Consider the following 26,898-nt stretch of genomic DNA (forward strand, 5'->3'; position numbering starts at 1 on the left):
AATCTGCATTTTAAGAGGCTCTCCAAAGCTTAAAGTCTGAGAAGCATCATCCTAGAAAATTCTGTTACACTAAATTTTGAGAATTACTCATCTAACCAAAGGCTAATGAGTGTAGAGATGATTACAACACAGTGTGATGAGTGTATTTACAGAGGAATGTGTGATTTCCTCTAGAAGTGCACAAAAGTAGTAAGCTCCATGTCAGGGAAGGTTTCCAGGAAAGGTGTGATAAAACATCACAAGGAGACGTCAGCCAGGCTAGGGGGCTGGGGAATCTCATCAGTGGGATCCACAAGTACAAAGTCCTGAAGCAAAAGAGAATGCTACAAGTTCAGGTAACAACAGCAAACAGTACCTCAAAGTGAAGGGTTTTGTAAAGAGTTTATTTAAATTCTGAACACCAACTAAATGAGATTAAAAAAAAAAACTCAGCAGTTAAAGATTTGCTTAGCAATCTTTGGGAGGAGGGGGTTGGAATCAGATTTTTAAATTTCTATGATGTCACTTTCTCTGACCCTTCTGACGATTTCTTTTTGCATCCTTTATTGATTCACCCATCCATTCAAACATATATACATGGGCCCTGTATTAGGTTCCTAGGATGTGGTGGTGAATGAAACCAAACTGTTCCTGCCCTCAAGGAATAATTTATAGGTGAGACTAGGGTGGAGTGGAGAAATTAATAACAGTATGCTGTGATGGAGAATAAATCAGGAAACCACAAGGAAGACCTGTTCCAATTAGACCTGAATATCCCTACTAGTGGCTAAAGTCACTAGAGCGAGGTGGAGGGGGTTCTATGAGAAGCATCCTGTCCCCATCCCATCCCCCAGTGTGTACACACACTTCTGTTTTCCTGGGAATCTTCTGTGGGGTGGAAGACCTCCTCTCAAAAGTACTCACTTTCCACAGGCTGGAAACAAGAGGAAAGAGCAGTAAAAACTGACTTTCATCCCAGCTCCAAACACAGTACTACTTTGGGAAAGAATTGAACTGCTCAAAACTGACCCGGTTCTGGTGTGTTCCAAGTGACACTTTCCAATTGCAAACATCCATCTTGGCGTTGGGAGGAGCAGTGAGGAGACTCTACGGCACGCGCCACTGCTTTTACAATGATTAAAAAAAAAAAAAAAAAAGGTGTATTTGAAAGTAAAGAGATAAGGAGGCCCCAGGGAGTGCGGTAGGGCCCTTCCCGCCCAATCAGTCTTCGCGGCCTGGAACCTTGTGTGTCGGGACCTGGCTGCCGGGCCTCCGGGGGAAGCATTTGGGAGTGGGACCGCGAGCAGCCGCTTGTAAACAGAGCCGGGCTGGGATGGTCAGCGGCCGGACCGGCTGTCACCGTGCGGCGGGCGGGCTGCCCAGGCCGGGACCCCGCCAACAGTAGGCTGCAGGCCCCGCCGCTGAAGGGAGACGAGCCACCCGGTGAGCATCCGCCTGCTTATGTGCTGCCTACCGGAAACGGGGAGGGCCAGGGATGGGGATGACAGCGTGGTAAATACCGAGCAGCTCCCCGGGGTAGCGGTGATGTTGCTGTTTCTTCTCGGCACACCGTTTTTTTTCGTGCGGGAGACTGCACTCCATGGCAATGGATAATGAGTGAAGGGAGATTACGTGATGCTCTGTTGCTCATTTTTTGTTTTTGTTTTTGGTGTGAATCAGGTAAATATCTGAGTCGAAAGTAGTTGATGTAGGCGGTCTTGCTCTGTGCGTTGCTTTTGGTCCCCTCTCTCTAAGGGTCATGGAAACCAAGCCTCAACAGAGCTTTTAGTCACATCAAGCCAGGCCACCCCGAGAACACAAGGATTGCTCTTTCTGACGACTCTGCCCATTTAAAATGTATAGTAAATGACACCACATGACTGATGACAAGCATGGGCTGGTCTTCTATGAAAGGATTACTAAGCTAAAAAAAACATCAACATAGGGAAATCTCAGGCCCACTTCTTAAATAAAATAAATTACTACCGAGAAATACTACTGGATGACAAATTGAGACTGCTCTTTATGTATATAGCTCGCAAAGTAAGATCAGTTTAAATTTACTAGGTTAAACTGAGATGGAGCCATGCGGTTGTAAACTTATTTGGAAGGTATTTTTCCTCTTTTTATTTTTTTTCTCATTGGAAGAAGTTAAAGGGAAATAATCCCCGTGTTTTAAAATTTCAATAATCACAGTGTATTGTGATTTGTATTTTTAAGATATGTTATTATAAAACATCACATGTAAATTATAATTGGTTTTCTTAAAATACTAAGTAGTGTTTGTCTCATTAACTTCAAGAAAATGCCTTAACAGAGACCAGGCTACATATATCGTCTCTAAAAGGTCAATAGACATGTGTCACCTTGATCGAACAGTCTAACTTTTAGGAGACAAATATTAGGTTAAATTGCACACAGAGACATGTTTTAAAATCATGCACCAAGAAATAATATTAATGCCTGTTGAGTTTATTTTTACAATGAATATTATCATGATGTCATGGTTCATAGCAAGAATTATATAAAGTCAGACTACTTCAGTTTAATTTTCTGCTTGATCACTTCCTACTTGTGTAATTTGGGCAATTTACTTAGCTTTGCTGTGTTTGTATCTGTAAAATAGAAATAATAACTATACTGACTTCACTAGAGTTTTTATGGGGATTAAGTTAATTTTTTAAAGTGCTTAGAACAGGGCCTAGGATATAGTAATTACTATGTACATATTTGTTAATAAATATATAAAGTAAGTACATACCCATGTTGAAATGTAGAATGGTGATTACCAAGGGCTGGGGGAGGGAGAGAATGGGGAGTTGTTCTTTAATTCAGTTTCACTTTTGCAAGATGAAAAGAGTTTTGGAGACTGTACAACAATGTGAATGTACTTAACTGAATGGTATTCTTAGAAATGTTTAAGTGGTAAATTTCATGTTATAATTATTTTACCATAGTAAAAAAAAAATCACAGTTGACAAAGTTAGGCCCTCGAGATCTTTATTGACATCTTTATCCCATCCACAGTTGCCTTTGCCATTGTGAAAATGCAGCTTCCAAGTAGTCATCAGGAAGATGAATTTATTTAGTGGATGCATGTAATTGGGATTCATCATAAGGAGTACAAATAAATTATATGAAACACCACCTAAGACTCTGGGGCAGGCACAATTCTAAAAATGCCTCTGCATCAAGATTGTTGTCCCTAATCCTTGGAACCTGTGCATATAAGATATCACTCCCTTGATTGTATTCTGCTATATGGCACAGTTGAATTTAAAATGAGTAGATTTCCTAGGTGGCCTAATCTAATCACAAGTGGAGGGCTTTCTCTGGCTGGGAAATCTGAGAGATTTGAAGAATGAGAAGGCTTAGCATGTTGTTGCTGTTTTAAAGACGGAACTGTATAGTTGAGAATGAGTTCAGGCAGCCTTTAGGAATTTAGAAAGTCTGGAATTACTGAGGGTGGCCCTCATCTGACAACCAGCATAGAAGTGGGACCCACAGAAAGGCCACAAGGCACTGACTTCTTTCAACAACACAAATGATCTTGAAACAGGATTCTTTACCAGAGTTTCTAGATAAAAGCCCAGCTTAGTGTGGCCAACACCTTAATTTATAAGAGAGACCCTTAGCAGAGAACCCAGCCCGACCCATCCAAACTTCTGATATTAGGAACTGTGAGGTAATAAATGGATGTTGTTTGAACTACTTAGTTTGTGGAAATGTATTATGCAGCAGTAGAAAACTAAAACAGACTCCAAGAGAAAAATGGCAAAAGAAATGAAGAGACTAACTACTCTTGTTTGGATCTGAATATCCCCCAAAGGCCCATGTATTAAAGACTTGGTCCCCAGGTTGGTGCTATTAGGAAGTAATGGAACCTTTTACAGGTGGGGCCTAGTGGGAGGCCATTAGATTTTGGGGGGCATGCCTCCAAAGGAGATTGTGGGATTCCAGATACTTACTTGTTCTTTTTGTTCCTAGGCTCATGATGTAAATGATTTTGCTCTACTAGGCATTCTGACTATGATGTGCTGCCTCACCACAGGCCCAAATAAAATGGGGCTAATCATATACTGAAACTTCAAAAACTATGAGCCAAATTAAACCATTTCTCTTTATAAGTTGATTATCACAGGTATTTCATTATAGTGACAGCAAGCGAACATACTATTCATAGAAGAAAAAATCAAAAGGCTATTAAATATATATAAAACATATTCTTTCCATTAATCAAAGAAAATTGAAACAATAGCAAGGTACCATTTTTCCAGCTCTCCAATTAGCATAACTTCTCATTCCCTATTTCAGTAAGGGTTCAATGGAGTAGACATTCTCAAATACTTTGAGAAGCACACAATTATTATGACCTTTCTGAAAAGCACATTGGCTAAGTTATGAAAAGCCCTAATAATGCTCCTAACTTTGATCTCTGTTAACATTCCTCTTCTGGAAACCTAATGAGGAATATTTTAAAGGTTAATATTCAAAGATGCTCAGTATAGCCATTTAGAAAAGTATTGGCAGTAACCTAAATATCCAATAATAGGAGAACAGTTAACTATGGTATCATAGAAAATATAGTATAATATAGACATTAAAGACCCTGTCTCTAAATAAGATATAAAATTGGGCTGGGGATGTGGCTCAGTGGTTGAGTGCCCCTAAGTTCAATCCCCGGTACTTCCCCAAAAGGGGTATTTATGACGAATCTTAACAGTGTAATAAGGTGTTGCCCAATTGTTACTAAGTGGGGGTAACAATACAGTAGAGAACTGTATCTATAATATGCTCTCAAGTATGTTAAAAAAAAATCTCACTGGTATTGGTGGCACACGCCTGTAATCCCAGTGGCTTGGGAGGCTGAGGCAGGAGGATCTCAAGTTCAAAGCCAGCCTCAGCAAAAGTGAGGTGCTAAGCAACTCAGTGAGACCCCTGTCTCTAAATAAAATACAGAATAGGTCTGGGGATGTGGTTCAGTGGTTGAGTACCCCTGAGTTCAATCCCAGGTAACCCCGCACAAAAAAAAAGAATCTCTATAGGTGCTGGATGTGGTGGCTCATGCCTGTAATCTCCGTGACTCAGAAGGCAGAGGCAGGAGGATCACAAGTTCCAGGCCAGCTTCAGCAGTTAACAAGACCCTCAGCAACTTAATGAGACCCTGTCTCAAAATGGGACTGGAGATGTAGCTTAGTAGTACAGTGGCCTTGTGTTCAATCCCCAGAATGAACGAATAAATAAATAAATCTATAGGGAAGGACCGAAAAGGCTAAAATGGGGCAGTGTTGAATAAACATTGCTTATTTTGCCTTTTATTCGTCTTCTGTGTTTTCAAGATGCTGAACAATATACTTGTAGCACTTTTTCTATAATCATGGAAGTCAATAAGCTATTTAAAAACCTGTCTATATTGTGGGGAACACAATGAATCTAAAACATTGTGCAGTCAAATTATGAGGATAGTAAAATTCATAAATATGTGGCAGAAATTGACCTTTTTAGAAAGTAATATGAGGCAGGAAGCAATAAATATTATTGGAAAGATTAAAAATAAAGTTGGATAATATTTCTTGTTATATAATCATTGAAACCTTTGTGGTGGAAAGGTAAAAGCAATAGAAAAAGATGTAAAAGCAATAGAAAAAGAAGGCACATGGCTGAATTTTTATTAAAATTCCTCCCCCCCCCCCAAGATTAATAGATTTAGGCTTTAGGTTATGGATCAAGTTTACTTATATAAAGGAAAAACAAAGAACTATGAGAAATTATGTAACCATTTGTCAAAAAGAAAGAGTTTTGCACATTAGGACTGAGAAACCAAGCTGGACATAGACCAGTATCATCTGCATTAGAAACATCCAAAGCTAATATTTATTGAATATTTATCAGAGATTTAACATACTCTAACTGTGGTTTGTACACTTTTGGAAGTCTTGAAGTCATTTGTTTCCCTATTTCAGAAGCAGGCAGATAGATGGTTACTACTCTAATCTCTACTTTCAGAAGACCTGATTTTAATAGGTCATTTGGGCAGAGATTTTAGAGTTCTCCATCTCTAGACAGTTTCCAGAAGTGCTTGGCTACTGCTGCTCCCACTTTTATTTTCCTATTGGCTTCCGTTTCTATTTTCACTTCACCCTATGCTTCCATACCCCTAGAGAAGTAGGAAAAGTGTCTGCTGGCCCATTGGCTGCTAGCCAGATGCTGATTTGCTTCATGGGGAATGTTAACCCTTTAAAAGAAGAGGTATGGAGGATATCTAGCAAGGAATTGCTTTTGTTGTTATTATTATTTACTTTTAGAGCAGATTTGGGATCTGATTCATAAAGACTTGAACTATTTTTTAGCTTTTGGTGCAAGTCAAATGATTTCATGAACATTACTGGTAATGATTAAGAGTGTGATAAAAAATGACCATCAGTAATAAAGTCCACACTGTTTGCTCTCATTTTGTTGGGTATTCTGGATCATAATAAACACTGAAAATCTCACGTAATTTACCTTCCAACTGACAAGAGAGTGAAAGCTTTATTTGGCCAAAGAGTGTAATTAATCTTGATGGCAGCATGAGTTATGAGCAAAAACCAAAATCAAAATATAGAGGTCATTGCATTGAGATGTTACACATGCTGTTTCCATTAACATTTCGTTTGTTTTTCATACTCTGATTAATTGTTAATTGGAGTTACATGTTTCAAATCGGATTACCCAATTATATGCCACATTTATGAGTATGGTAGAGATTTATTTATCCAATTAGCTTGATGAGTGTAGCCAACTTATAATTCCATTCAAAGTAAAGCTATGCTGTTCAGCATTATCCAATTCACTTGCAGACATTTATCTAATTGGGAAATTGTTAATTATTCACTTCACTTTGTGGTCTGTAGATGTGATTTTAAATGTTGATCTTCAGTCACAGAATGGGGAACATATATTATGGGTTAGAAAACATCAGAGATGTAATCAGCATTTTTCATGTCTAGGAAATTAGCTAAATGATCTCTTCCCATGTGTTTACCAGGACTTCAGTTTTCCAGAACAATTTTTCTGCTACCTTCAGGGGTCCATTTATTCACTGATTCAACAAATGAGAATTGAACATTTACCTTATGTTGTGACACTGTACTTAGAGCTGGGAATACAGCCTTGAACATGACAGGCATAGTCCTTGCCTTCATGAAGCGTATAGTCTTTGGTGGAGATAGAACTGACCATTTTTTGAATAATATAAGAAGCATTCTAATGGAGGAAGTCAGGGTACTGTGGAAGAGTATAGGAGGCCTGTTCAAAATGAACCTGGGGGGTTCAAAGACATGATTCCTCAGCAAAGACCTGAAGGCTGAATTAAAAATTAGTTTGCAGGTGGGGGTAGGAGAAGGGTATGCTTAGGGAGGGAACAGTAGTGGTAAAGGGATGAAGATGATGGTGGCGGGAAAAAGCACTCCAAGGCAGGCAAAACAGGATAGTTAAGAAGCATGTAGAAAATTATAGTTTGTAAATTCTTAAAAATTTTTTTTTAGTTGTAGATGGACACACTTTTTATGTATTTATTTGTATGTATTTATTTATATGCAGTGCTGAGGGTCACATCCAGTGCCTCACACATGCTAGGCAAGCGCTCTACCACTGAGCCACAATCCCAGCCCTTAGTTTCTAAATTCTTCATGGTTGGAGACAAAGTAGTGTTTCGAAGGGAGAATCGACGTAAGCCCAGGAAGGTGAGTGGCTATGAGCCTTTTCCGGTCATTTTAAGAAGTAGATGGTTTACCCAGAAGCCCTTGTAGAAAGCCTACTTTGATTGCAGTGTGGCAAATGAGTAAGAGGAAGATTAAGACTGAAGGGAAGACAACTGGATGGTGATGACTACACCAAGGCATCAGGGGTGGGGAAAATGGATAGATCTGGCAGGTATCGTGGAGGTAGAATTCATGTGAGTTGCTGAGGTGGAGTAATTGTAGGTGAGGGAGCTAGCTGCAAGGACCAAGGCTGATATTCATCTTTTGGGGGCAGATAATGATATCCTTCACTCTCAAAAATGCTGGGACAAAGGACAGCTTTGAAGGGCAGATGAGGAGTTTGGTTTTGTGCACATCAAGAATTAGGGAACCTACAGAAGGCATTTGCCTATGTGGGTCTAGCGCTCAGGAGAGTGATCTGTTCCTCCTTTGCTGTGTAGATTGGAGATCACTCAGGGAGGGCAGAAGAGGAGCAGATAAGAGGATTATAGGTATAATAAGAATACTCACATGTATGACATTGGCATAGAGGGGAGTGAGAGGAGCAGCTAGAGATGGAGAAATACCAGAGTAGGCTGGGGGTTGAGAGCAGTAGAGTGGGTGCTCTGTAGGCCACATGCCCAGTGGTTAGTGAGATGCGAAGGGAGAACCTGGATTTAGTAACAGAAAATATTGGTGCCTTTTGCCTGTGAAATTTCAGCTGGAGCAGAAACAGACTACTTCTGGGGGGAGAACATATGGGTGGTGAGAAATGGAGTTTGCAAGGATAAAGAATGAGTTTCTTCCAGAAACTTAGACAAAGAAGAGAGGAGAGGGAATGTATCCTCAGTGTGGAAGAGCTTGGGAAGCAAGAAAGGGGTTTATTTTTGTGCTGTTATTTGAAAAGATCTGTTCCTTTTAAGTAATACAACGCTTGCCCCACTGAATCCCTCCATTCCAGGGCCACCAAAAAAATGGAGGCAGAGCAACTCCTGCTGGCTTGGACAAGGCAGGAGGCACCCTTGAATAGGTTAAAACCTATCGTAGAGCTTTTAAAACTGATTGCTGTCACTACTTTGTGACTTTGTGTTGGTTTTAAATGGGAGAAGATCAAAGAGATGTGGTGACCTTTTCCTTGGTACCAGACAGACACCTGTGGGGATCCTTTGGCCTGATTTGGAGTTCATCAAGCACTACATTATGTTATATGACTTGTGCTCCAAAACCACATTTGAAAGTGAGGCAGGTATCTTTATTCACCCTACTTTGCAGACAAAGTAAGTGAAATCCAGGTTCCAGTGGCTTTCACAGAATCACACTTCTGGTGGTGGTGCATAGAAGATTGAGACTCGGGTCTTCTAATTCAAGATCTTATGGTCCAAAAGTAGTTGTCTTTCACCAAAAGGTTATATTTGATGTCTGTATTTTCATTGTAGTGTGGCATTATTATCTTTTAGTAGATTTAAAGTAAGACTGAAGATTGTGGGCCAATTTTTAAGTTTTGTTTGAATCCCATGTGTCTTGATATTTGTCACCCCTTAAAGTCAAGTTGGCTTTAGAAGGAGGTAATTTATTTGAATATGTCTTAATAGTTAAAATGTCTGAATTATCTATAGTAACATCCAATTTGAAAATATTTCTCTGTAATTCTTTTGACAGAAACATTTGTTTGCAAGTTCTTTTAAGCAAACATTTTTACAAGTGTTTCTATTTATTGGCTAAATGAAAAATGATGTCTTAGGGAAACATTAGTAAAAGGTTCAGGCAATTAGGACTATGTAAACATTTGCAAAAGCTCTTGTTTGGCTTAAATGAAGTCATAGTTATTATACCCTTGCAAGCATTCCAAGTAATGTGTCCAAGGTCAAAAGAGAATTGAGTTTAGTTATTTAGATAGAGAACAACTTTTTAACTCTGTTCAGGGGCTTCTCATCTACCATTCCCTTAGAGAACTTACAAGTGATTTTTTTTTTTTTTTTGTAAATTAAATATCAACTATTTCCCTGGGTGAAAAAGATGATATTTATCAATGAACTCCCTAAATCATGGGATTAACAAGTAGAAAGATTTAAAAATAAATGTTAAAGTGGCTGGTGTTTGACCCTAAAATTTGAAGCACTATGTGTGTAAAATGTCAGCATATTATTTTAGGATAATTAATTTTTTTTGAATTGTCATATAGACTGTGTGTGTATTTTAGGCACAGTGATTAGAAACCTTGCTCCTTAGACAAGTTGCTTCATCTCCTTACATCTCAATCTCCTTGTCTGTGAAGTGGTAATAATAATAACAGCTCTCTAAATAGTGTTGTTGTGAAGTGAGGATTTAACAACACCGTGTAGGTAAGGGGCTTTGTATAATGTCTGCCTTTTAATGAGTTAAATAATTTCAACCTTTAAAAAGTTAAATAACTATAAACCTTTTAACCTTTAAAAAGTTTAATAACTATTACTTAATTATTATTTAATCTGGTCTTGGCTTTGGAGCTATAAGAATTACCTTAATTTTGTTTTTAACCATTTGATTAAGTACATCATTCCACTTCTAACATATTACCATCCATATCAGAGGGAGCCTCTGCAGGACATTAGTTTAGTATAGTTCTAGTTAGTAGTCCCTAATCAAGGGCAGCTGTTTATATGCTTGTCATCATAATGTCAGGTTAAAACAATCAAGAAAATGTAGATTAGAACCCTAAAATTCAACTCCCAAATATTCACACATTGCAGAGTTGTTTTGTAAAAATCCATTGTACACTAATGATAATGATCCTTAATAGAAGATATTTAAGACCAGATTTGGGTAAAAATATTGGTCCTACTATTCTTGTCTTTCATATTTTTAAAACTTTCCCTATGTCCTATATGATGGGAAGATTTTTCTGGCCTGCATATTGAACATAGTTAAATAAGAAAGACTCATTCTGTTATTTTGCCTTATCATTTAGGGTCAAAGACAGTGTTTTGTCTGCATTTGCCAGCCTTGCTTGCTTCCTGACTAAATTGGTCATAGGCTGATAAGTAGCTAAGGTCATTGTCACAGATTAAGTACAAAAGGAACCAGGGGTGATGGATGCAGCCTATCACTATGGCAGACAGAGTTTATTGTTTCAAACTAGAGATAGAGATGAGTCACCTTTTTTGACCTGATCATTGGTTTGGTACTCTTGGGCTGCCATTTGACAAAGATCCAATCTTACTTTTTAGCAGGTTCAAGTGAAGCAGAGAAAAGAAAAAAAAAATCCTTTAATTTTCATGTACATTCACTGTTAAGTGCCCATAGGAAGTGATTTTGTGAATATGTGCTAACCCATAAGCTAATGGTTAAAATTGTAAGTATTCTTCCTTCTGCTAATCAGCTACAGTGACCTAAGAAGTTAAAGTCAACAAAAAGTGAATCATTTCCCATGACATCTCAGTCACCAGCAAAGGCCTTCTGTTGGACAGGAATGTTTCTATAGGTCAGAAACACTTGAGTAGTATGTGAAGAAGGACTTTACATTCTTGCCTTCTGTGTGTTTGCTCATGTAGAGCTCACTCTTTGATGAGACCTTGGAAGCTGTTACTATAGGCTGACAGCTTCATGTCAGAAGGAGCTTCATTTCTAGATCAGGTATGATTGGCTTTGTTTGTATGTTTCCTTTGTTTTTCTCTGAGATTATCTCTGTTTACATATCATTGTCACTTAATTCTCTTTCTTTTCCTTTGATTAGTAGTTTTGTCTTCCCATAACACCTTTTGTATACTTTTGCTGAGGCACTTTTTAAAATTTTTATATTTATTTATTTTTTAATTTTTAAATTTATTTTTATTTATTTATATGTGGTGCTGAGAATTGAACCCATTGCCTCACACGTGACAGGCAAGTGAGCTATTGCTGAGCCATAGCCCCAGCCTGCTAAGGCCCTTTTTATATTTGTTTTTGTGTCTACTCCCCACTAGCTATTAATTACTTCAAGGGCAGGAGCTGTGTTTTGTGTCTCTAGTATTTAAGTAATGTTTGGGTACCTGATCCATCCTTTGTAAATACTTGTTGAGTAAGAATAGTTGTATATTTAGGAATCAGCTCACTTCTAACAGAAATAATAATTATTTTAGATTTTGCAAAGAACTTCCACATGCATGACCTACATTTGTGCTTCTCAACTCTCTAAGGAAGATGGGAGCAAGTATTGGCAGAATTTCCCTTTTACACCGGAGGGCCAACAAGCTCTGAATTGGCCTGACTTGCTGGATGTCATTCATCTTAGAAGACAGTGCTGGGACATGGACCCTCTCCTGGTGTTAAAAATTTTGTTTTGCCCATTGCCACACCTTTGTCCCACTGAACAAACTCAGTATTAGCCTGGGCAGCTCATGTGTTGGGTTCAACCTACTTACTCCCTGTTCTACCACCAGGGCGCCTGTGAGATTTAAGGTGATTTAAAAAATAATTGAACTTGGGTGGCCCACAAGACTCAGTAATTAGACAGGGATTTCAAGAACTTCTTTTTCTTCCCCATGGGCCTTTACTGACAATAGATGAATCATCTTGGTCTCTCTTTCATCATCTTTGAAATAGTCCTATTACTTTACCTACCTCTCTCTTTTGAGATTACTACAAGTATTTATTAAGAAGCTTATCAAGCACTTTATAAACCATACTCTAAAGCATGCCTGTGAAAAATGAGTATTCTCAGTAAAACCAAGTGATTTTCCCATAGGTTAACTTTGAGGGGTTATGTGAGAAAAGTGAATGAAATTCAATCCTGTATTGGTTTTGGAAACAGAAACCCATTTTCCTGGTTCAAGCAGAAGATTCTAAATAGTTACATGGGCTGATAGATATCTTTAAATCTGAAGCTACTTCTCTAACTCTTTTAGGGGAGCTCAGATCTTGGGTTCTCACTGCACCTCCTTGTTATATTCCCAGTTGTGGTCTGTCACACATTCACCCTGTGCCAGCTAGCTTGGCCCCAGTGGTACTTAGGTACACCCAGCTAGTTATTTCTGTTGCAGTCTAGAAACGTGGTTTTTACAATGGAAGTTTTCACCTTTTTCACCCTGGTCGTAGGATGAAGTTTCCCGTTTGCTTTGAACTTACCATTCCCTTCCAGGGAGGCAGAGGGAGATGGAAAGATTCAGTCTGCATTTTTAGTCTACATAACTGAACTTTGTTTCTGTGTGTTTTGTTTCTAAGAGCAGGACACATTGGAGTACTGGTGGTTTTATGGAAATGGGCTTCCCAACCAGAAGCTTTCGGTTTTCCAATTCAGTGGTTGACATAGGGTTGTAATAACACTGCTGCTTTTGGTAGCAAAGCAGCCTGAGATTTGAAAAACCATGCTTATTTTAGCTTGGTTTTTGGGAAAACATCTTGGGGCATCAAATATCTCAATGAATTTGCAGGTGGAAAACAATAAACATGTGCTGAGATGTACTAAAAAAGGCTTTGAATTGATTGAAGTTATTTCAAAGGGAACATCTTATTACCCCAGTCAAAAGAGCTGGAGTTTTATGTCACTGGCAAATGAGACCCACCAAGTTGCCTAATATTGTAGTGGGTCACAAAATAATTTCTAAGTTCTGTAATAGCTGCTTTTGTTTCTATGAAAGGTCTGAGTGTAGTCTTTGCCACCTGACTTTTGTTATGTTATTTTTCAATCCTGGTTTTAATAGCTAGGAAGCTTTTTCTACTAAGAAAAAAATTAAAAGCTTGAATCAATATAATGTCTTAGAAAGTATGTCAAATTTTACTTAAGCAAACTTGCAAAGAATTCAAATATACCTTTGCCAGAAAACTATAGTTTTACATATCTTTATATATCTTTACAGATTTCATGCTCTGAAAATTTTGTTCTTTATGCTCTCTATCCAATTATTTATTCAACAAATATTTACTGAATATTCATTATGTACTAGCCACAGTTTTAGGCCCAGTGAGGGTTATAAAAATAGAATAGAGCTGAATTGCTGCTCTCAAGTTGCTGTAAATTCAGTAGGGTAAGTGTGTGACCTTAGTCAAGGTAGCCCCAGTTAAGCCTTGGTTTCCTCATTTGTAAAGTGGGAATTACAGTGCCCACATTTACACGTCCTGACACTTAGAGATATAAAGTATCATGCCACATACCTGGACCAAAATAGGATTTTGATAAATATGGTTATCATCATCATTATCTCAGAAAGAGGATAGGGCATGAATGTATGTTGTGGAGGTGGTACTAAGATATTCTGTGGCAGTTTTAAAAAAGAAGAGATCATTTTAGAATCAGGAGTAGAAAAAAAAGGTTGCAGAAGAGTTGGTATTTGAGCTAGGCCTTGAGGAGTGGATGGAATTTTAGTAGGTGGAAGTGGGGCAGGGAAGCTCAGTGATAACTGCTGGCAAAGGCTTAGAGTTGGAAAAGCATAAAAGTTAGCATTATCATTCCAGTTGGGAGAAAAAGAGAAGTGCAAAGTTGGACAGGCAAGCTGAACCAAGGTTGAGGATGGCCTAGAATGCCAGGTTGAAGATTTGAACCTTATCATTAATGGAAGTTTCATTGAACTTTTTGTTTTTGTTGCTGTTTCCCCAGTGCCTAGAACAGAACCCATCCCATAGTGGTCACTCAGCAAATATTTATAATTGAGGGTGATTTTAGACACATTAGGTTTAATTTTGCCATGAAGGAGGGCAAATAGAAATGCCTTACAAATAATTGGGAACACAGGGCCACATGCCAGGTCTGAGATTGAGGCTGATGGTAGAAATTTGGGTGACATGAATATAGAAGTCATTATTGAAATTGCACTTCTGGTTTCACTGACTTAAGGAGAACATGTAGCTTCAGCTTTAGAGAAGAGAGCTCAGGCAATGCCCACATTTCATTAGGAGAGCAGCAATAAAAGGAGGAATACAGAGATTAAGACTGAGTGAGTAGAAATAAGAGGAAATCTAAGACTATAGTGCCCATGAAACTCTGGGAGGAAACTTTTAAGGAGGGTTCATTAACAGTGTCAAAGATAGTAAGAACTTTGAAAAACTGTAGTGGCTATATAAAAATGAGGTCACTAGATAGCTGTGAAAGAGAAGTTCAATGGAGTGGGGTCTTATGCCAGTAGTAAGGTGTCCCTGGGGCTGGCCAGTGGCAGGCTTACTTGCTCTCTTTTCCTTCTTCTTCCTCCTCTTCTTCTTTCTCCTCTTCTTTTTCATTAGCATTTCTTGCTGTTCACTTTTGGAGCATGTATTTAAAGAGACAGTGTGACCAAACTATATATGTAATCTTGATTCCAATTTAATACTGGCTAAAAAATGGCTGTTAGTTTGCTTTCCCTGAGTCATGATATTATGACTGATTTTTCTTTTCCATATTTGTCAGAATTTTCCAGAATTTCTATGAGTACTTATTACCTTTAGAACAGGAAAAAAACACTATATAAATTATTTGAATGAATGGGATGTTCATCTCATAGCATAGCAATAGTCTTATCATTTGTTGGAATTTGAATACACTACAGCCATTTAGTGTTTCCTCTAAATGTATAAAAGTGGGATTCCATCTGTGTTTCTAGTTGTCCGTCTCATCTGAAAGCCCCCTGAGCTCTTTATATGAGGTCTGCTCCAGCACCACTTCCTAATCTGCTTGTGGCATGGCTGTGCACCATCAGTATACTTACATAGTCTTTATGACAAAACACCATGAAAAATCATAACCTCATGGTCCAAAGAGGTCATGTTACTATAGTCAGATCCTCTTTTGGTGGGTCCATCATGTTATGCATCTCAGAAATTTCTTAGTCAACCACAACCTTAAACGAAGTAAAGAATGTGAGAACCATGAGTGCTGACTGCCCTGTGACCACCCTTTGTTCTAATTTTTGAAAATGGATTAGCAGAAACAAGTTATCATAGGTATTTTGGCACTGCTTTTTTCTGCCCAGTCCAGCTGCTTCTAAAACTACATGGCCTCAGATACCTCCAGCATTCATTAAATTCTGATTACAAGTCATTTGGTCAAGGAAAGAAGTCAGCACTTTTGCCAGTGAGCTCAGGAGAACATGGCATTTCTGTGTGGGAGGGCTGTCTGCTCCACCTCTGTGTGGGAGGGCTGCTGTATTCATCCTGTTAATTAGCCATGCCTTCTGAGCATGTAAGGAAGATTGTCTTGTTAGAAAATAGCAATAAGCTGATTTCCTATGCTGTTACATTTTGATATATGCATGGGATTCTTGGGGTTGAGCTCTTTTATTACTGTGTTGACAGATGGACCTGTTTCTCAACTATGTTAAACAGGAGATATATTTCCCTTTATAGAAAGGGTATTCTATATAAATATAAGATAAATTATCTATAGGTCACTGATTTGGCTGAGAAGTAGTGTTCTATAAGAAGCCAGTTGCTGACTTTGCTTCTTCAGGCAGATGAATCTAGGGAGAAATCAAGAGCACATGGTTGTTGAGTGAAGTCCAATGGAGTGCTCCATACTTATATTGCAATTTGCATTTTTAAAGGCATACTGGAATAGCTACCTAGTGAATGATCCACATGCAAAGCAATTTGATATTAGCAACTTTGTTGGAAACAGGTAGTTGAGTTAGGCACCCAGAGGTTAAAAGGTTTGCCAGAGGCTACCCAGTAAGTGTTTGATTGAGCCAAATTTAGAACACAGTTCAATTGGCTCCTTTGCATTGATGCACACCACCAGCTTTGCATTGATGCACACCACCCTGTACCCACACACTGATGTTCACTTTGTCAGAGGAAGGATCACTTAATATTTTAACCTGTCTGAATATGTTGTTATTTTTTTTTTTATTAGCTGATTCAAAACCAAATGAGGCAGGCTAGTAAGAGGTATTCAATTACAGAGACTAAACTCTATTTAAGAGCAATAGAGCCCAGGAAAAGATGATGCCTGATAGCAAAAACAAAACAAAATGAAGAAGTTTGGAAAATGGAGCCCAAGGGATGAAAACAGATTGTGTGGGAGGATGAATAAGGCATTGTGCCTGCACAGAGCTCAGAGTGGGGTCTAGAGAAATTGTCCCATCATTTCAGTACAATATGGCAAACCCAGAGTGCCAGGAGATAGAAAAGATTCCCCAACCTAAACAAAAGCACAGAGGAGTAGAACAGTGAGGTGGCACTGGGGTGAGGGGATAGTCCGGGAAGGGTCATGAGTGCCATGCAAAGGAATAACAAAGTGTGTGTCATCTATTTAATGCCTTTACATATGTGCCAGACACTATTCTGTATACTTGGGATACCTTGGTGAAGAAAATGAGCTTAAATTCCTGGACTTGTAGAGCTTATGTTTTTTGTGGGGAGAGAAAAACACTAAATAGTAAGTAAGTAAATTAAGTGATATGATGAAAGGTGGTAAATGCTTAAGGAAAAAGGGCGCCTCAAGCCAGGTGATCAAGGTTAACATGAACAGTAGTAATAGTCATGTTGATAATATGTCATTATGATATATGATGAGAATGGCGCTTCACTCTGTGGTCTTCCTCTCCAAAACATAGTTCTGGTCTAATCATGAGAAAAACATCAAATAGATCCCACAAGACAGACATTCTATAAGATATCTTACCAGTTTTCCTCAAAACTGTCAAGGTCCTCAAAAACAAGCAAAATCTCAGAAACTGTCACAGCCAAGAGGAGGCTAAAGATACATGACAACTAAATGTCATGTGTTGTCCTGAATAGGATTCTGGAACAAAAAAAAAGACATTAGGTAAAATTGAGAGAATTGAAATAAAGTATGGGTTTTAGTTAATTCTAATGTGTCACTATTGGTTCATTTATTGTTACAAATGCCCCATACCTATGTAAGATGTTATATAAAGGAAACTGGGTGTGAGGTATATAAGGACTCTCTAATATATTTGTAATAATTCTGCAGATCTAAAACTCTTCCAAGATGAAAAATTTATAAAAACAACAACAGCAAAAAATAAATAAATAAATGCAGAGTAAGTGAGATCAAGAACCCAGGGCAGAGCTGGGGATGTAGTTCAGTGTAGAGAAGTTGCCTAGCAGAGATATGGATTTGCTCCTCAACATCACTTAGGGGGGAAAAAAAGAGTTCAGTATGGAGATGTTTTAGATTTAAGTAGAATACTCAAGGGGCAAGCCTCATTGAGAAGGAGACATGAATAATCACTTTAAGAGAGAGTTGGCCATGTTGGTATTTGGGGGAATAGTTAAAGACCTGAGGTGAGAACATGTTTCCCTGTTTAGGAATTAATACAATACCACTCACGGGACCTCTTAATCTCTCTGGGCCTCAGTGTCCTCTTCTGTGAAAGGCTGGGGTTGAAAGGATGATTTCCAAGGCTGCTTCCTGTTTAACAGTCTGTGGTGTTACCATGTGTGATACAAGATTTCCAAGGCCTCAGTTCTGGCCATCAGCAGTTACTTGCTTCTAACCAGCCTGTGAATACCCAAGCAGAGAGCACAAAAATGTGTTCCTAGATATTTTGACAAAGTTTTAAAAACCCACTTACCTTGCAAGTATTTATTTTCTCTCTAGCATGGTTTAAAGATTGGATTTGAAACATGAGGTTAAAAAAAAAAAAAGAATAAAAGAGTATCTGGAATCTTTTAGGATTAACTTAATTCTCTGTATCTTAGTATCTCTTCTGTAAAATGGGAATCTTATATTTTGTATTCATTTGAACTTCTAGTAAAGAAAGAACTAGAAGTTTTAAGATTGATTGTTTATTTCTTTTTCATAGTCTCTGGTGTATGAGATGCAATTGAAAAAATTCCAAGTTTCAAAATTACAGAAATACTAAGACCCTGTTACTCAATTCAAAAGTCTTAACTTTAGACTCGGGGGAAAAAAAAGAAAAAACAAAAAGGAAAACAACAAAACCTCTTTGTATCTAGAAAAATTTTATGAAGTACTAACAGTTCATATACAAATATACAAAAGTAAATTCATCATAGTCATTATCACTTTACAAGAGGTTAACTAGTTTCTGTGAATCATATCCTTGATAAATCTAAAACAAAGGTTTATATATTCTAGTTTCATTTACATATGTTAATCAATGTAGATTAGTGCTATTGATGTAACTGTTTAATAACCTAAGTGCTAAAAATTAATTAGCCATAAACATTTTCAAGTTTCAGGAAAGAAAGCATGTCTGTCTACCTTTGCAGCAACATGTAATGGTGTTACTGATTGACTAATTCTACTTGTTTATTCACAGTGAAAGAAAAACCTTTGTCTAGTTGTTTTGTTTATGTATTTGATTTTTGTAAAGGTACACAGGTATATGCAAATGTTGTGCACTTTTGCAAATGTGGCTAGTGTGACCAAGAGACTTTGATTTTACTAAATTTAAACTTAAATGGCCATATGTGCATAGTACTACTGTATTAGATTGCATCATTGTCAAGGTCTGCTCTATTTAACCTAATCTTGGAGATCTAGTGTTTCCCAGAGTTAGTTGGTTTTCCTGTAGGATTCTTTCTCCCCAGGCAGAGCTGTGAGGGGTCAAGGCTTGAGGTCTGAACTAAAGCCTGTGCTTAACCCATTGACGCCCCCAGGGTAGACCTGTACTCTTGAGGCCAATCCTGGAAGCCTCAGGGAGTTTGGAGCCTGAAACCAGTTCCCAAGAAGACTGGAGGAATCCTGAAGTCTTGGAGTCATCATAGGACATTATATAATCTCACCAGAGTCACAATAACATTCAGGTTTGATAAAGAGAGAGAGTTTCCTTCTCTACTTCCCTCTTGCACCTTTAAGCCCAGCAGATTATCAGTGCTTTCAAGGTTTGTAAAGCATTTACGACTTTCAGACTAATTATGATAGAGGCCAGTCACAGAAATGCTACTCTCTTTTGCTTACTATTTTAGGACAATGTATCAAAGCTTTCGCCAGGGTAGTCTTTTCACAACTGCTTTCAAAGGTTTCTCTGTGTGAGTAAAAGCTATTGGCCTTATTTCTCCTTATCAAGAATTCCATCCTGCTCTGTGTAAGTTCTAGTACAAAGCAAGGAGTGATGTGTCCTCCTGACAGTGGAACTTTGTGTACATGTTGTCCCCTTTGTGTTTGACTGCCATGGAAGGGTTGTAAAGATTGAAAAGTAATTGGGCAGATTTGAGTATTATAGTATTATAGTACTCTGAACCATGTACCAATGTTGTCCTATTTATTTTATTCCAGGAAATCAAGAATTGCCACTGCATTACTTTGACAAGCACTACCTGTTGTCTTCAAGAGATTTCACTGAAGAATAAGCTCAAAGAAACATCTCTCTCCCTATACCTCTGTTAGCTAGCAAATGTTTTCAATGACCAGGAAAACATCAATCACTCTTGAGCTTGGCCTGCTCTAGGCAACTGAACGAAGGTTCCTTCCAGTGGTTTTCATAGCTCTATTGCTAAAGTAACTCTCTTTGTTGGATGAATGTTCATGAAGCTCTTTCCTGAACTAGCTTAGGAGGCCTAGGCCTCTCGGAACCTGTGAAATGGAAGCTTTGGAAGTGGATGATATCAGCCCAGCATTAGAAGTTACTGAGGATTTCTTTAGTACTTTTGATAGCAAGCTAGAAAAGGCTGTTCAGCAAGAAGTTTATGGGATTCAGGAAGTCCCTGAACTGGTGGGACATGAGGTACTCAGTAACATAACAGACAATGGTGCTATGAGAAATGTTGCCTCCCTGGGCAAGGGGGGCATGATCTGGGACCACTGTAAGAGCAAGCTCATAGAAACCAAAGCTCAAAATGTCTTCCCTGCCAAAGAACAGTTTGTGGTCCAGAGAGGGACAACTCCAGATAATCTTTCCTGGATGGAACAAAAGGAAGCATCCACCTTTAATTTTTTCAATATCTGTCAGCGTCGAAGGGATAGACCTCGTTCTGTGAATGACTTATTGGATGAAACTTCTACTTTCAAGCCAGGGCATGCTCGATCAAGGTCAGATATTACCCAAGTGGACTGGCGCATGGTCCTCAAAACCATGCCTTTGCAGCAACAGCAGCAGCAGCAGCAACCTTCTCTTCCAGGCCCTCCCTTCACCAGGCCACCTTTTCTGTTGCCCTCACCAAGTAAGGTAGAAGATGCCCAAGGAAATACTGGTATGTTTTTATATTTGAGGTTTATTGAACAATGTTAATTTTTTTCCTTTGTCTCTCTTGCATCTGCTTCAGGAGAATGTTACAGTCCAGTATCCACATCTGGCTTTCCTTATTGAAGTTCTCTCTTCCATTTACGTTTGCATTTTACCTTACCTCTAGTCAATAGTCCTAGTATCTTCTTAAAAGGCATTTAGCAAAAAGACACCTATGATTAATTCTTCCTTTCTAATCTTGTGCATTAAAATCAGAATAGTCTCATATTTAATGAATTTTCCTTTGAGTATTGTATGTTACTGTGTGTTCACATTAATAGCTGCTGATTGGTACACCTATTGGGCTGAACCTTGTGTTGTGATGGATTTGAAGACCTGTGAAGAAAACACAGTTTCTGCCCCCACAGTGTTTCTGCTCTAGCTGAAGGCATCAGACACTAATGAAGACTCAAGAAGTTACTCAGTAATGAGAGACGGTTGATGGTCAACTGAAATGTTTGTGGGGAAACATCTGCTTTACTTTATAGCTCAGTGAGTGGCAGGGACTATAGAGGACAGAGGAGGGAGAAGACAGTGTAGACAGTGCAGACCTCAGGCTATAGGGCCTTGAATTTCACTTCTCCTCACATTTTATACATATACATGTGCACGTGTATGTAAAACGCACATACTTACACATGAAATTTCTCTTCTGTAAGTCCTAACAAAAATCTTTCCATTTTCCTTCAAGATAACCTCATTTATACAGACTATCCATTTTTATTCCTGATGATTCTTTAATCACTCTGTTTGACCCTTAATTTGGATGGCTTCTCCCCAATTAACGGGGTTTCTGTGTATGTGTGTACTTTATATTGTTTGATAGTTACTTTCATCTGTGGCATTGCTTGGCAGTCCATTGATACATTTTACATTATAATGTATAAAATTAGTTTGTAAGTGCAACCCGAGGCAAGAGTATAGTTTAATATGTATATTAAGGAAATGGGCTGTCCCTGCCACAGTGCTGCAGTTTCACATATAGTTCAAATTCATCCTTTTAAAATTCTTTCTTAGCCAGGTATGGTGGCACGTGCCTATAATCCCTGTGAGTCAGGAGGCTGAGGCACTAGGATCATAAGTTTGAGGCTAGCCTGGGCAGTATGCAAGACCCCATGTCAAAATAAATTGATAGATAGATAGATAAAAATAAATTACAAGTCAAATTCATGACTTGTAATTCCTTTCCTCCTCTCCTCAGTCTTCTTTACATCTAGCCAAGGGGGATGACCTTGGCAATAAAAGGAAAAGGACATTATGAAGCAATTATAAAGCAAGGATATGGGGACTGATCCAGATAGTAGAGGGAAAATGAGTTGCTAAGTCCCATCCGTATCTAGCAGAATGATGGCTTTGCCTTTGAGCTGCTTGGGTGCCTGTAACACGTGCACTCTTTGATTAGAAAATAACCTCAGCTGTGTTTTTGTTTCTTAAAATTCATTTAGAATTTTATCACTAAGTCTCCTTGACCATTCTAAAACCCTGGCGTAAGTCAAATTAAAAGGATGTCATATTTTTAACTTTATTTTTCCTATATTCTTCAGCTTTAAATTCAAGAACCAGACCTTACTTCTCTAAAGTCCTGAACTTTTCCTTGAGTATTTGACAAATATGATTATTATTCTTTAATTCTCAATTGAAAAAAAAAGTCAAAGGAGAGGGAGGAGGGGAGGGAAAGAGGAAGTAGTGGGAATTGAAATGGAGCCAATTATGTTATATAAATTTATGAACGTGTCAAAATGAACCCCACTATTATGTATAAGAATAATGCACTAATAAAAACTTTTAGAAAGTTGCCTATAACTTTATATTAAAATAGATCTAGTGAGTGGTATTTTGAAACAAACTGTAACAAATGGCATTTGCAGGTATTTGTATAATACATTCTGGACACTTTGGGTCATCTACAAAGTAGACATCCGAAAGGAATCAGCAAACTTGAGCAAAGGACATACTGAGTTTCAGATCCTTTTTTTCTGGCATGCTTTGGTGAGCAAGTAAGATAGGTCATGTTTTATTGCTCACTAGGTCAAGGGCAGGAGCAAGCAATGGCCAGTCATTCTTGGGCTGGGAATAAAGATAAGTTCTAGATTCATGGATGATCTCCCTCTCCAGTGACTAGTTCTCACAAGCATTTGAGGGGAGATGTGCCAACATCTGATGCATAGTAGTCAAAATCAGCTAATATCTTTGAGTAGAGTTTATTTCAAAATCTTTAAAATTAACCATACAAACTGAAGAGAGGCTCCTTGTTTCCCCTGAGACATATCCCAAAAGCAGAGGGAGGTGGTGTAGTATCTTGGCTAGAGCTGGAGATGAAGACCCATTACTTCTGGGTCAAGCCCGAGCTGCAGACTTCCATGTCCAACTGCTTGGTTAACATCTGTGTTGGACTGTTCCACAGGCACCTCAAACATGTTTATATTATATCCCAAAATGTTTCATAATCTTATCATCTCCCACTTCTGCTGTTCTAAGAATTAACAAAATTTAATGAGAGACTGGGGGATCCTGAGAAGAAATGATATTTAGTGAAATGTATTTATTTTGATGTGATCAACTTGGTTTTGTGTCCAGCTCTGTCATTCTTATGGGCTTTATTACTACATGGTCTTATATTTTTCTCCAGTTGATATTCTTTTTTTTATCCTGTCTTTTTCTGATCTCACTTTGAATAGTTTAAAGACGTATCAGGAATGACTTTCCTTCTCCTTGTCCACCTCTTCTTCTTCTCCTACTTTGTATTATCCCCTCTTCTTCCTCCCATAACAAGTTCAGAGGTCTTTATTAAGTAGGACCTCAGTGTCTTCTGCCACCATTGATGATGAACAACTGGCTCTTGAGGCATATCAAGGTAAATGATGCTTTGGGCACAAAGCAGATTCTGTTCTGGTGTAATGAGGGCAGCGGGTAGCTGTGGGTGGTAACAGCTATTTTGCTGTCTGAAGAAGACCTTCTGATCAAACAAATAGCATTTTAGCTAAAAACACTGACTCTGAACTTAGATTTCTAGAGTTCCAAACCTTCTTCTAGTCCTTTCTAGTGGGGCAACATAAGACAGGTTTCTTAATATCTTTGTTGTTCACTTATTTTTTCCATAAAATGTGGGCTAATAGTAATATACATTCAATTCTTGTGGACATTAAATAGGAGACATTAATACAGGAGAAACTGAGGCACACAAAAGCACTCTAGCTAGGCAAGGACTGTCTCCTGCATTTAGAATACTTACTGAAATACATGGCTACCGCAGAACTGGTCACAGTTCTTTGGGGGACTGGTGAATATGCAAAAGAGAGACTGTAACTTTGCCTTTCACACTCTTAAATATTAGCCACACAGACAGCTGAAGTGAACTGACCCCACAGATTTGGAAGCATAGAATAAGGGCCTTGGGTTTTGGCCCATCTTTGGGCCATCTTACTTAGAGGCCTGTGAATGCATTCTAGAGATTGTGTTGCCTCTGGCACAGGCAGACCCAAGGCTGACTCATTAAGAAGGAATGTTGCCTGGGCCCATTGAAGAAGGGTGCTGCCAGGGTGTCTGTGCAGGTCAGTGGGGGTGTGGCTTGAATCCAGTGTAATGACTGCTGTCTGCATTCCCTGAGAATAATTGGATAGTAAGGTCAACAGGTTAGGTCCTAAAAGTGATGGGAGGAAAGACCTCAGGCAAGGTAGTAGCAGAGGCAGTTATTTCTAAAGAACCTCCAGGTAGGTGGTGGAGAGTAAAACTTCCTCAGGGTCAGCTCCTTTCCTTACTGACAACCCAGTGTCTGACATGCCCTGGACAGCTGTTGACTGGGAATTACTTTGAGGGAGAGCCCTGATCCCACCACCAAAATGGCTGATTTCTAGTTCTAGCACACCTTAATTAAAAAGACATACTCTTCATTAGTATCCATACTTAACCCTCTTCCCCTCTGCATCATTGTCTGCTGCTCACTGAATATTGATACAACCACAGGTACTAGGAATTTCCCATAGGGTGGAGAAGGTAGAGTCCTAACATTACAGAATTACAATTCAAATATACACATACCTTTTAGGTAAGAACAACAACAATAAAATGAACATGGTGAATGTTAGATATGTTATATATTTGAAAGATAGGTTGTAAACACGTACAAATATATACTTGTCTCTACAAATGAAGACACATTGTAGAGGAAGGTGAGGTTTTATGGAACTCAAAAGTGTCTTAACTCTACTCCTAACTAACCATGTAAGTTTGGAAAAACCACTTATATCGCATGTTGCCTTTGGTTTACAAACCTACAAGGCAGTTAAATGATCTCCACAGTCCTGCCCAGCTCTAAAACTGTCTCTTTTAGGACATATTAGAATTGACCCTGACTCATGGTTGTGTCGGAGCTAATTAGTAGTCAGATCTGTAACAAAAGATCAGGTTGAAATATGGGTATGGTTGAAATTATTTAACACTGAAAATTTTCTGTGTGCCCTGCAACTCTACTTCTGGATTAACTGTAGTGGCAATTTTTAAAAATCAGAAATGTTAAAAGAAATCTTTTGCATTGGCTAGAGAGCTCTGAAATTCAACAAACTGTCAGAATCTAACTTACTTTCCCTCCCTGGCTGTGTCCACATTTTCATCTGCTTGGCAAGCACCATGGTCACTGAGCTTCTGTTTCCATAGGTCTTACTCTCTGGTGACCTAGTACCATTCCTATGCTTGTATTTTCTTGTTCTGAGTACTTCAGGAGAAGGTCTCAAGCAGAGATTTTCTTTAGGACTAGAAAAACCATGGCAATATAGTTTCTTTATCCTGGGTTTTATGTTACTCTGTTTCGGTTTCTTTTTTCCCTCCTGGTCTTTCACTTAAAAAAAAAAAAAAAAAAAAAAAGCCAAATATGGGACTTAAACTAAAATGACTGCTATTTCAATTATGATGTTTCTAAAAAGACTTGGAATCAGTAGAGGTGGGAATATTCCTGTGGGCTTAAAATAAGTGAGGTCACCAGGACAAGGTCTCTTGCTGAATTTATGATTCACCATTCAACAAGATTAGTCAGTACAAAGAAGTTGCTAAAATAGGCTATAGGAAGTTGATTTTGTATGGTCATAGAGTCTCCCTGGGTTGTATTGTTGATTGTTGGCTTGTGGCAGCTCTCTGGAAACCCTCTATGCTCATCGACAGTCTGCATTCTGATTCCTAACACTTCTGTATGGGAATTGTGAAAACAGTGTCTGATATTCTTTGTGGTTATTCTTTTAATGTCTTTTATCTTTTTTTTTTTTTTTGGCTAAGGAAAACTATGGTTATTAATTTTACAAACTGATGGAGTTATCTTCCTCAAACATAAGTCTTTTCATTCTTAAAAATGAACCCTGGCTCCCTATTACTTGAAAAATTAAGTGTAAACTTTATAAAGCCTTCTGGTTTCTTCCCAGCCTCATCGCCCACACCTTCCTCCATCCTAACCTTTTCTGCCAGTTTTTAATGTGCCATGTGCTTTCAAGTTCCTGGGCCTTTGCTTGTGCTATCTCTTCATCCCAGAATACTTTCTTTGCCCTTTTCACTTACCAAGAATTTTCCATTATCTTTCAAGGACCAATTCAAATGTCATATCCTCCATGAGACCTTTCCAGTTTGTTTCTCAATTAATATCTTTTTTGCCCTTTACCTCTGTTTCCCAAACACATTTTATTCTGTTGAACATTATTGTTAATTGCCTATCTAGCCAGTTTTCATACTAGGTTAGAAGTCTTTTTTTTTTCTAATTTTATTTTTAGTTGTAGATGGACACGATACCTTTATTTATTTATTTCTAGTGCCAAGGATCAAACCCAGTACCTCACATGTGCTAGGCAACTGCTCTACCACTGAGCTACAACCCCAGCCCGATTGGAAGTCTTTTGAAGATATGAACCGTATAGCAGAAGACTTTGTACTGTACCATATATAAACCAATGGAAGGTTGAATTCTAGTATCATTGCTTAGAAAATCAGGACAGAATAGTTACAATTTTTTTTTTCCCAAGAGGAAATGCTTTGTTTCTTTTCTCCTTACCTACACCTTGTGTCAAGTTGAATGAAGTTTGTTATTAATGTTTCAATGAGAACTATCATTAAATGAGGGTTAATGAGGGTTAACTTCATACACA

At 38.3% G+C, this 26,898-nt stretch overlaps 1 protein-coding gene across 2 annotated transcripts in view; it reads left to right on the top strand.

Annotated features, from left to right (window-relative positions):
- Positions 1-1,297: 1,297 nt before the first annotated feature.
- The window catches only part of Plekhm3 (pleckstrin homology domain containing M3), a 175,608-nt gene continuing 150,007 nt past the window's right edge, over positions 1,298-26,898 (top strand). For both annotated transcript variants that reach the window (XM_027941632.2, XM_071618854.1), the window contains exons 1-2: positions 1,298-1,422; positions 19,831-20,744. In XM_027941632.2, coding sequence (XP_027797433.1) covers positions 20,135-20,744 — 610 coding nt within the window. In that variant the 5' untranslated portion in view covers positions 1,298-1,422; positions 19,831-20,134. The remainder of the gene's footprint in view (positions 1,423-19,830; positions 20,745-26,898) is intronic.

Source organism: Marmota flaviventris, chromosome 11 (assembly GCF_047511675.1).
Source record: "Marmota flaviventris isolate mMarFla1 chromosome 11, mMarFla1.hap1, whole genome shotgun sequence".
Classification (NCBI taxonomy): Eukaryota; Metazoa; Chordata; class Mammalia; order Rodentia; family Sciuridae; genus Marmota; species Marmota flaviventris.